At 50.6% G+C, this 11345-nt stretch overlaps 1 protein-coding gene across 2 annotated transcripts in view; it reads left to right on the top strand.

Moving 5' to 3' along the window:
- Window positions 1-2625, top strand: part of GRK5 (G protein-coupled receptor kinase 5) — a 229804-nt gene extending 227179 nt beyond the window's left edge. For both annotated transcript variants that reach the window (XM_023511674.1, XM_023511675.1), the window contains exon 16: window positions 1966-2625. In XM_023511674.1, coding sequence (XP_023367442.1) covers window positions 1966-2064 — 99 coding nt within the window. In that variant the 3' untranslated portion in view covers window positions 2065-2625. The remainder of the gene's footprint in view (window positions 1-1965) is intronic.
- Window positions 2626-11345: the final 8720 nt, after the last annotated feature.

Below are 11345 nucleotides of genomic sequence, written 5' to 3'. Positions count from 1 at the left end.
TCTCCTGCCTCAGCCTCCCAAGTAGCTGGGACCACAGGCGCCCGCCACAACACTAGGCTATTTTTTGGTTGCAGCCATCATTGTTTTAGCAGGCCTGGGCTGGACTCGAACCTGCCACCTTAGGTGTGTGTGGCTGGCGCCTTAGCCATTTGAGCCACAGGCGCCGAGCCAAAGATTTCACATCATAGGCTCATCACCTGTAGCTCAGTAGCTAGAGCGCCTGCCACATACACCGAGGCTGGTGGTTTTAAATCCAGCCCGGGCCTGCCAAACAACAATAACAACAACAACCAAAAAATAGCCAGGTATTGTGGCAGGCACCTGTATTCCTAGCTACTTAGGAGGCTGAGGCAAGAAAATCATTTAAGCCTGAGAGTGAGGTTGCTATGAGCTGTGATGCCACAGCACTCTACTGATGGTGACATAAATGAGACTCTGTCTCAAAAAAAAAAAAGTGTTATATCATTAGAGAGCAGTGAGTACTGGTGCTGGACAGGGGTCTATAGACCCCACAGAACCCCACAGCTCCTGGGGTGCCCCAGTCATCGGTGCTGTGCTCCCTGCCCACCAACTGGCAGCCAGAGCAAACTTGGCCCTGGGAAATGATAATCATGCTGGTAAGGGTTGGTGTGAGCCAGATGGAAGAAATCCCCCAAGAGGGCCTGGAGAGCCCGGGAGAGTGAGCCCACTGACCCCACCCCACTTCTCCACTACAAAGTCCGCCACAGTAGCCCCCTTTTAGCCAGCTGTTTATGGAGCTCCACTGCAGACCAGGCACTTTCAATGGCTTCTCCTATTTAATCTCCCCAAAACCCAGGGCTTTCACCCACTGGCTCATTCATTCGGCCAGTATGTACTGAGCACTCCCACAGTGATGGGCTGTTGTCTAAGGCCTGGGGCTGCACCTCCACCCTGGAAAGTACGAGTACCAGCACTTGCTGTCACCGTCCCATTGCACAGATGAGGAAATGGAGGCTGAGAGAGGTGAAGGAGTTTGCCCAAGGTCACGCATCTGGTGAAGGATCTGGGCATAACAGGTCAGGGAAAGCAGATCAGACACAGGGAGAGAAAATGCAGATTGAAGCCTCTGTGATTATGGTTTTGTCTAAAAACTCCATGTATGTTTTCCATTCTCTCCCATAATATATTCATGTTTATATAATATAAAAATACAATGTTTCGGGTGGCACCTGTGGCTCAGAGGAGTAGGGCGCTGGCCCCCTATGCCAGAAGTGACGGGTTCAAACGGCCCTGGCCAAAAAAAAAAAAAAACCTGCAATAAAAATACAATGTTTTAATGCATTGAGTAAAATCAAAGGTCCAGAAAGAATGACCTCTCCCTTCCCCTTCATGGCCAGGACCCTCAGAACCACCCTGGGCCCTGGAAAGAGGCCTTGATATAGAGTCTCCCGAACTTGTACCCGAATCCAGCCTGGGTACTTATTGGTTGTGTGGCAACTTACTGATCTCTTGGCCTTGGTGTGCCCACCTGAAACATCAGGATAGAAATACCTACCACCCAAAGTCGTGACAAGGACGGTGGGGGAGGAGGCCTTAGCATCATGCCTGGCACTGGCCCTGCAAAGCCAATGCTCCTTGTCTTTCTCCTGCTCCTCCCTGCAAAAGGGCCCTGCTGCCCAGGAACACCAAGGAATAAAGGGCAGTGAGAAGAGTCTCCAGGCTTCCCAAGGCCAGGCGCTTGCTAGAGCCCTCTGCAGTCCTGACCTTATTTCCTTGTCCAAACAACACTGTGAAGAAGCTGCTCTTATTCCACATCACAGGGGAGGAAACCAAGGGGTTAAGCGATGCTGAAGTTCACTCAGCGGGGAAGTAGAGTCCAGCCCAGACAGACTAACTCAGGCCTAACCAACATGGTTATAGGAGGGCTGCCTCCTCCCTAATTTGGGGTTCTATTCATTCTTACATTCTCTCCATCCCTTCCTCTCTCCCCCACCCCAACCCCAGCACCAGAACAATTCCAAGAGTTCGCCCAGCTCCAAGACCAGTTTTAATCACCATATAAATTCAAACCACATCAGTTCTAACTCCACGGGCAGCAGCTAGTTTCGGCTCTGGCCTTGTGGTCCGTGGTGGGAGCAGCCCGGACCCTCCTGCTTAGAGGCGGAAGCAGCGGAGCCTCTGCTCTGGCCGGGTAGCCAGGGGAGCCGTCTGGGAGCCAAGGAAGGAGGCCGTCCACCTGTCGACATAGAACCTTGAGGTTTCTCAAAGAAATTTCCACTCAGGTCTGTTTTCCGAGGCGGCTTCAGCCGGGGCGGACTGGATTACTGTTGTCGAACATTGCAATAGAAGTCCAATCGGATATGACAACTTGCACGTATTTTAATAGCGTCCTAACTAGAACTGAATTTTGTCTTATTATTATTTTTAAAGAAAAGTTTTGTAAATTTCTCTATTGTCTCAGTTTACATTTTGTATATTTGTATTTAAATGAAAGTCCGACTTTGAGGGTGTATATTTTCTCTGCAGCCACTGTCAAGCCATGTGTTTTAAGACATTTTAGGGGGGAGGGGTTTACCAAAAATAATGTGACTCAAGACTTCCAGAGCCTCAAATGAGAAAATGTTTTTATTAAATGTAGAAAATGATTCACGGTTCACCTTTAAAGGATTGGTTGTATTTACCTAAATCCATCTCTATAACCTTTTTCTCATGTCAGTATCACCGTTCTGTTATCTTGTAACCACCTGAATTAAGTGCTCAAAACACACTTGGGATTTCCCCCACCCCCACCCTGGCCAAAACGTCCTCCATTGGGGCCCTGGCGTCACCTGGGGTGTGCCCTTCTTTTTGAGGGGTGCACCTTGCCACGTTGCTTCTGCCTCTGCCTCCTCTTCCTTCTGGAAGGCAACTGGGACTCAGATGGACATTTGCAGCCCAGGCACACTGGGCCTTTTTCTAAGCAGGTCCTGACTGCTAAGCCAGTAGTTCACAAGAGGCTTGGGTTTGGGGGGTTTTGTTTATGGATGCATAGTGATCATAAGGGTCACTCATGGAGCCCCGATTGTCTCAAACCCTTAGGGCCCAAGGAAACTGCAGGAGAGTCAGTGGGCCCATCCTGCATGGCCACCTTGCGCCTGTAGAGGGGTAGGGAGGAGGGCTCACCCAGGAACACTCCTGAAGTGGTCACAGGGTTGAGAGTCCTTCATAGGCCCCACCACTTTGCCAACCCACTTGGCCTGGGTGAGGTGGTCTCTCCAGGCAAACAAGATGCCCACAGAGGTGCTGGGCCACCAAAGGAGCTCAAAGCCAACCCATCATCATTTCCTCCCTGGGAAAGCTGGTGTGGAGTTGAGACATAACTGGGCACCTTGAGACCACCATAGCATGGCTGTCTAGCCCAGGGAGCTACTGCCACCTCCATGAAGTGACAGGAGCAAATCTGCCCTCCCCTCCAGGACAGGGTGAGTAGTAGATCTTGCTGCCCTCCTGCCTGGCTGAGTCTCTGTCATCTAACTCTGCCTCAGAACTGGTCTCAGCCACCGGCAGCTGCCAGGGTCTCTACCAGCGTGGGCTCTGCACCACCTGCATTAGTTCTTCCTGTCAAATGCAGATTCCCAGGCTCCACCCTTAACCTACAGAAAGGGAAACTCTGGGAGCAGGTCCTAGGACCGGCATCTTTAAAAAGCTCACCAGATCATTCTCATGATCCCAGCGTGGGAGAACCTCTGTGTAGGCCATCAGTGGGGCTTCGGGCGTGATGGTCTAAACACATTTCTCTGGTGATGGAGGCAGCTTGCAGACAGGAGAGTCATGAGCATGCCAGCTCCTTGTCCTAGTTTCTGTGCCCTGCCCCAAACTTTGCCCACAGGTCCTGGGGCATGCTGCTATGATGAGGCCTGACCCTTGGGACTGATCTTTTTGAGGTCATTTAACAAACCCATGGGGAAGAAGAAATCGTTTGGGCTTCCTTCAATCCTTTTTAATATGCAGTATTATTTTCTTTGAGACCAGCCTTGTGTCTTGAGGCTGCTTCCGTTACCTTTCTGGGGCTGAAAACAAACACAGCCATATTCAGGTTATTTTGATGAGGAAGTGGGACACTCTCTGAACGGTGTTTTAAGATCCTCAGGCCTTGCTGATCTTTCTTGATGAAAAGGAAGACGGTCCTCTTAGGACGGTCACCAGCCCCCACCCAGCCTCTTGCCCAGTTCCCAGCAACTCAGTCCTTACGGAATGGATGGGTGTGAGATGCTGTCTCTTCTTATGCCTTGAAGCCAATGCACTGTCCATTTGCAGAAGAGAGCCCCAAAGGAACAAGAAAGAAAACCTAAATCTAGCTAGTGGGTTCCTACGTCATGAGCACTTCAGCGACGCTGACACACAGGCGTGGACTCCTGTGATAACCTGAGTCTTCCTTCGTGTTCACTGCCTGTCCCCCAAATGCCCACAGGAGACAAGGACAGTCACTGGCCTATTAAATCTTCCTGTTCCTTTTGGCCCATCCATTGCCCATAGCAAAGGAAGGGCAAACTTCAGACCCGTACCCGAAAATCAGCCCTTCTCCCCACCTTCTCCCACTCCAACCTTGGTTTCTATAGCTGCATTTTTACAAAGACATTTTTAAATTAAAAACAGACAACACTTTCTGCCCTCTCCCTGTCTAGAAGGCGGCCTATTTGGACAGCGAGCCTTTGCGCTCTTCCCAGAGCGGCCTCTCTTGCTCTTTCTCACTGGACATGCACTGACTCTGCACCTTCAAGGCGAGACAAAGTCTCTCAGAAGTGACTCTGCTTCTACTTTATAGGAGACCAGCTGCTGTTCCCAATGGATGGAGTGGTCTCTGCCATGACAATGAGTGTTTCTCTCACCCCCAGTCTGTCACCTGGAATATCAAGAAGGGCCAGTCCTCACTTTAGGGAGGGTGCATCCACATCCCACATCAACTCATTCTCAAATCTTTCTTGACTGGGAGCATCCCTTTTTAAACCACGAGGCCTGAGGGCTACTCTCTTATGTAGCTGCGTCTTAAGTGGCCACAGAAGGGTCCCCTTGTTTCCTGAGGCACATTGGTTATCTTGGAGAGGCGGGTGGCAGGAGGCCTGGCCTGCTGCACACACAGCAGAGTGGCCTTGGTTACACGCACACCAGTGGGCAGCCCAGGGGGACAGATGTTGGCAGCGAGCTCTGGAGACTCCACACCTGGACACTGCCTTTGCACTGAAAGCACAAGTAGCGTGTAGCTGCGTCCCCGAGCCCAGGTGAGCCTTGGGGACGCTGGGTTTCTCCATGCTTCTCCACGGAGCACGGTCCCTCTGTTGAAATCCCTTCTTCTCTCCCACACCCTGTACTTTCTCGAAAGGCTCAGGTCATCTGTTCCAGTTTCCCACAAAGACTTTCTCACTGAGCTGCAGATCTCACATTGGAGGGGGCATCTCAGACCTTGACAAAGGGAACAGGGGCTTCTTGAACAACCAGAAATCTCTGCAAGGGAGAGAAATCACCTGAGTGATGCTCAGCTCTCCCCTTGGGCTCCTCACGTGCGTCCATCCAGCTGAGGGCTTGTCCCCTTCCAACCCAACCTCTTTGGGTTGTCCTGTTTTCTAACCCGATGCTCTGAGACCAGATCATCTAATTTTCTAGCCTTTACTAGGGAAAGGTAGTAAGTATGAAATCTCTGTGCACTCAATAGTGGCACAGCCGTGTGAGTTACAAACAGCAGAGAGCTTAAACCTTCCTCATCACAACTGACCACAGAGGGGACGCCTCGTCCCCCAGGCCACTTCTGTACTTGCCTTCACAATCAGTCACCCAGATGCTGAAGCTCAGACCTGCCCGGGTCTGGGATGTCTCATCTGGCCTAAATTTATAGGCTTGTCTTGGGGACAGTGATTTAAAACATTTGGAAAGCTGGCTCTCCCTAGGAGGGAAAAACACTCCCCCCAAAGAAGCAGCTCGGTGTCTTTCCCCTGTCCACTGAGAAGTCATTTTTTTTAATAGGCCCAAAGCGAGTGTTCTCAGTTAGAGGAGTTTAGCAGTTGTTGGTATTGTTAAAACAATAATAATCATTCTAGCATCCAAAGGTTTCTTCTATTTTTTTCAGGGAGACTTTAACAGCTCCCTCGGAGGTCACTCCTGAAGGCAGCGCCTCTGTCCTGCTGCTCTGACTCTGTACGTTCCGTCTAATGTCACAATGCTGCTGGATCTCAATTGAACCACTGTTGTTTTTTAAAGAGAAATAAATTCCTTAATGAAAATAGCATTGCATTTCTTCGCTTTTGCTGAGCTGTCTTTCTGTTTCTTTGTGTGTGACAGTCACCCCTGAGATGTCTGCACCTGCCACAGTGGTCTTGGGATCAACCCTTTCTTCAGGCTGGTGGTTCAGCCCTATTCAAACCCGGCCCACACACCAACCACCCCCTCAGTTGGACCCCTATGGTCCAACTCCAGTGGGCAGGGCCTAAGGACATCAGGCCATCAGCTTCTGATGTCAAACCCCGCAGACGGTTCCAGAAGTGCTCCAGCCACTTGGCACCAAGTAGGAGTAGGGTGATGAGGGCCAAGGCAATGACAGTGCCGTGATGCCAGATGGGGCATTGCACATCCCTCTTGACCAGCTGATGGAGAAGAGAGGGAGCTCTGCAGAGAGAGCTTTTCTGGCGACTCAGCCTTCAGTGAGCTGGCCACATGCTGGGACGTGGGGTAGCCAGCAAGGCAGGGCAGTCCTTGGGCCTCAGAACTGAGAGTCCCAATCTAGGACCCATGACCTCCTCCATTCCTTGGCTTAGTTGTTAGAATGAGCAGGGCTTGGACTCTGACAACCCCTTCTTGACTGCATGACCTTGAGCAGGCACAATTAGCCTCAGTGTCTTCATCTGTAAAATGGAATAACGCCTCCATGACAGGGCTGCGAGGGGATTCCATGAGAACACAGAGGACAGAGAAGTTCTGGCTATCTCTTGATCTGACCCCTGAGCAGGCCCCAGGCCTGATCACAAATACCAACCCATACCCCAGCCCAGCCTAGGAGCCACATTCATCCCCAGCAGGCCCTTGGCCAGAGGAGGTCTGAGGTTGGTTTCTGCCTGAGTCCACAACCCAGCTCCACAGAGGGCAGAACATACAAGCCCAGCAGCGGGCGTCTTTCCCACACAGAGGAAAGGTCGGGGAGGAATCTGCTTCTTGGGGCGCTCTCTTTGGAATTGGAGTGAAAGAAAGAGGAGCAGTCGAGGTTAGGGCTCAGCTGAAGAGCTAAGGGAACTGATGGCCAAGGATTTGCTGGTCCTGTGGGAGGACTCCATGGGGTGGAGGAGAAGTAATGCTCTGAGCCTCAGAACAAGGTGTCCCATCACAGCCAGGGAGGCCCTCTCCCTCACCCCAGGGCCCTGGCACATCCCTGGGACTTTCTCTCACTGCTCCAGAAACTTCCAGTGCCCAGGCCAGCCTCTCAGGCAGACAGAAGATGCTGTCCCTCTTGGAACTGGGACAAACTCCAGTCCCTCGGCCCTGACTCCCCAAAGCTCCCTCAGCATCCCCCCCCCCACACACAAGCAGTGCTCTGCCCAGCAGCTTCGGCTCCTTGCCAAGCAGACAGGGCAGCTGGCCTGGTAGAGGCCCCATCCTGCACCTCTTCTGCCCCTTCTGAGCCCTTTCCTTCCTCTCCACACCCATAACCATGAATTTTGTCAGGAGATAAATCTGGTCTTCCCAGGGAAGGCTAAAACCAGGCACCAGGGCACCTCAGGCTGCCATCCCTCTGGGACAGGTTCTGCCACCGCTGAGGGACCAAGAAGGGGAGAAAGAGGTGGACCCTGGGGACAGGCATTCAAGCTGTGGCTTGCCAAGCCTCCTCGTGCCACTTAGCCCAGGCCGGGGGCAGCTGTGGTGCAGCTCTGGCTTGGCTGCCTTGGAAGGAGCAGCAGCAAGGAGGCCCCTTCAGCAGGTGCGAGAGGGGGTCCTGAAGCTTGTGCTCTAGGGCAGCAACTACCACTGGCAGATAAACGTGGAGGCTCAGAGGCCGAGGGCAGCGCCTCACACTGTAAGGAGCTGACGTACCTGTGCATCTTCATAAACTAGATGCTGATCTTAGTAGGGGGAGGCAGGGCCTGCATTTCTAACAAGTGCCCAGATGAGGCCTCTGGTCCATGCACTACATCTTGGGGAGAAGCCCTGGAGTACCCCAAACTGCAATGTCAAACCAGGGCTGCAGGCACACTAGTGCCTGGGTTCAGAGGCATGGAGCGTTCATTAATACTCACTGGCATTTGCCCTGCCCTTGAGGGCAAAGTCTGTCTGCCACCCCCACCCCCATAAGCAGCAGCTGCAGCACTGGGAACTTGTGAGAGATGCAAAGTCTCTTTTCTTTTCTTTTCTTTTTTTTTTTGAGACAGAGCCTCAAGCTGTCAACCTGGGTAGAGTGCTGTGGAGTTACAGCTCACAGCAACCTCCAACTCCTGGGCTCAAGCGAGTCTCCTGCTTCCATCTCCCAAGTAGCTGGGACCACAGGCACCCACCATAACACCTGGCTATTTTTTGGTTGCAGCCATCATTGTTGTTTGGCGGGCTTAGGCTGGATTCGAACCCGCCAGCTCAGGTGTATGTGGCTGGCGCCTTAGCCGCTTGAGCCACAGGTGCAAATTCTCAACCCCCTACCTCAGGCCTATTGAATCAGAGCTGGGGGTGAGACCTGTTAACAGGTTCAATCTCATTGAAACTCAGGAGATTCCTTGGGCAAAGCAGCTAAGTGGTCTCCTCTCCACGGCTGTTCACAGGGTGAGGCTCTTACCTGGAGATGGGAGCAGGTGTGTGCAGTTGGAAACCACTGTCCCAAATACTGGGAAGGAGAGTACCACAGGGATCATATTGTCTTTGTTGTTGCTGTTGTTGAGACAGAGTCTCATTCAGTCACCCAGGGTTTATGAGTGATGTAGCGTTATAGATCACATCAACCAGAAATTCTTAGGCTCAAACAATCCTCTTGCTTTAGCCTCCCAAGTAGGTGGAACTATAGGCCCCTGTCACAACACCTGGCTAGTTTTTTGAAGAGACAGGGTCTGGCTCAGGCTGGTGTCAAACTCCTGAGCTCAAGTAATCTGCCTGCCTCAGCCTCCCAGAGTGCTAAGATTATAGGCACAAGCCACCATGCCTAGCCTCATATTTGTTTTTTTTAATGAAAAGATAAATCAAAAACTAAAAAAGAGGGGCCAGATGTGGTGGCTCATGCCTATAATCCTAGCACTTTGGGAGGCCAAGGCAGGTGCATTGCCCTGAACTCACAAGTTCGAGAGCAGCCTGAGCAACAGTGAGACCCCATCTCTAAAATTAGCCATGCTTTGTAGAGGGCACCTGTAGTCCCAGCTACTCAGGAGGCTGAGGCAAGAGAATCGCTTGAGCCCAAGATTTGGAGGATGCTGTGAGCTGGGACACCAAACACTTACTGAGGGTGACAAAGTGAGACTCTGTCTCAAAAAAATAAAATAAAAGGAAAAATATTACCTACAGGGAGAGAGAATAGATAGAAAATGTAGATGTCTCAGAATGCACCTTGTTTTATAGACTTGACTTTGCAGGTGGCAAATAGAAAACAAATCAGGACTGAGTAAAGAGAGATCTATTGGAAAGGATTGTTTTGAGGGAGGAGGGGTGGGATGGAGACTGCGGCAAAGGGGGAGAGCATTGCGACCACATGACCTGCAAGGGTCTCAAGAGTTAGGCCAAAAGAGGCTCTCTTACAGAGAGGAGCACAGGAGGCCAAAAAGGACCAGGAGGAGCAGGAGGGGGGAGAAAGGGTGGCAGGATGGGACAAGTGGGTTGAAGAATGTTCCACCGGAGGCCAGTCTCTGCCCTAAAGGGGCTGCCTGCTGTCGCAGGCTGAGAGTTGGCTGAAGTTCAGGATCTAAGAGGAAGCAGAGAAATTTAGCCAAAGTTTTGCTAATAAGCATTTTGTTCCGATAGATCAGTGGGTTCAGACTATTTAGCTAATTATTTATGAGGCCAAGAATGGGAATTTGGAGGGTCTGAACCTGGCCTTGTCAAAGATAAACAAGAGGGCTCGGCGCCTGTGGCTCAAGCAGCTAAGGCACCAGCCATATACACCTAAGGTGGCAGGTTCGAATCCCCAGCCTGAACTCGCCAAACAACAATGATGGCTGCAACCAAAAAAAAAATAGCCAGGCGTTGTAGCAGGCACCTGTAGTCCCAGCTACTTGGGAGGCAGAGGCAGAAGACTCACTTGAGCCCAAGAGTTGGAGGTTGTTGTGAGTGATGCCACAGCACTCTACCCAGGGGGACAGCTTGAGGCTCTGTCTCAAAAAAAATAAAATAAAATAAAATAAAATAAAAAAGATAAACAAGAGGGTACCCATGGGCCTCATGGAAGCCAGGTGGGAAAAGGTGCTTTTCGTCTAAGGTGTTTTTCCAGAACACTAAAGAGTGGGAGGGATTCCTTTAACCTTCACTGGTCTGCAGGGCACCTGCCTCAGGCAAAATTCAACATTGTCACATATAAATGTTTTAGGTAATTATAAAACAGAACTAAAATATTTAAAGTAATTTCTAAAAAGCAAAAGACAAATGCATACCCTGTTGGTGGCATAATCACACAGAGAACATTCCTAAGAGACTTTAAAGCACAGAAATGTGACTGTATGTTCCCATAGTGGAGTACGCCTTATAGGTAAAAAGAGCTGCCAAAAAAAATCTTAACGTTTCGTTCTTGCTGAACATATTGTTAGTAACAATATGAGTGTTATTATTCTGTAACTATTCTATATTTATAGGGCAAAATAAGGAATTATGTTAACATCATTAAGAGGAAAGATTTTCAAAGTAAGGAAAAACAAAAAGTAATGACATAATAAAGCTTTTTGATCCGATAGAAAGTAATCTTTCTCTTTAAAAATATATATCCCTGGCTCAGCGCCTGTGGTTCAAGTGGCTAAGGCGCCAGCCACATACACCTGAGCTGGCGGATTCAAATCCAACCTGACCCTGCCAAACAATGACGGCTGCAACCAAGAAATAACTGGGCGTTGTGGCAGGCGCCTGTAGTCCCAGCTACTTGGGAGGCAGAGGCAGGAGACTCGCTTGAGCCCAGGAGTTGGAGGTTGCTGTGAGCTGTGATGCCACAGCACTCTACCTAGGGTGACAGCTTGAGGCTCTGTCTCCCCCTGCCCCCCCCCAAAATATATATGTGTGTGTGTCCCTGAGAAATAATGATCAATTTGGAGCCAGGAAATTCTCTAAGGCCCAGACTGTGGCCTCCAAATACCATTTCCTACCAAAACTAATCAGGAGTCCTTAGAGAAATGGTTGGTCCCAGGGATGGGGGAAATAATGTCAAAGATGAGCCTGAAACATCTTGTCTACCAGAGAACAAGGAAACTGTC

This window comes from Otolemur garnettii, unplaced genomic scaffold, assembly GCF_000181295.1.
Source record: "Otolemur garnettii isolate 467f Iridium unplaced genomic scaffold, OtoGar3 scaffold00021, whole genome shotgun sequence".
Lineage (NCBI taxonomy): Eukaryota > Metazoa > Chordata > Mammalia > Primates > Galagidae > Otolemur > Otolemur garnettii.
Note: the sequence above shows the minus strand (reverse complement) of the source record. Positions and strands in the feature narration are given on the sequence as shown.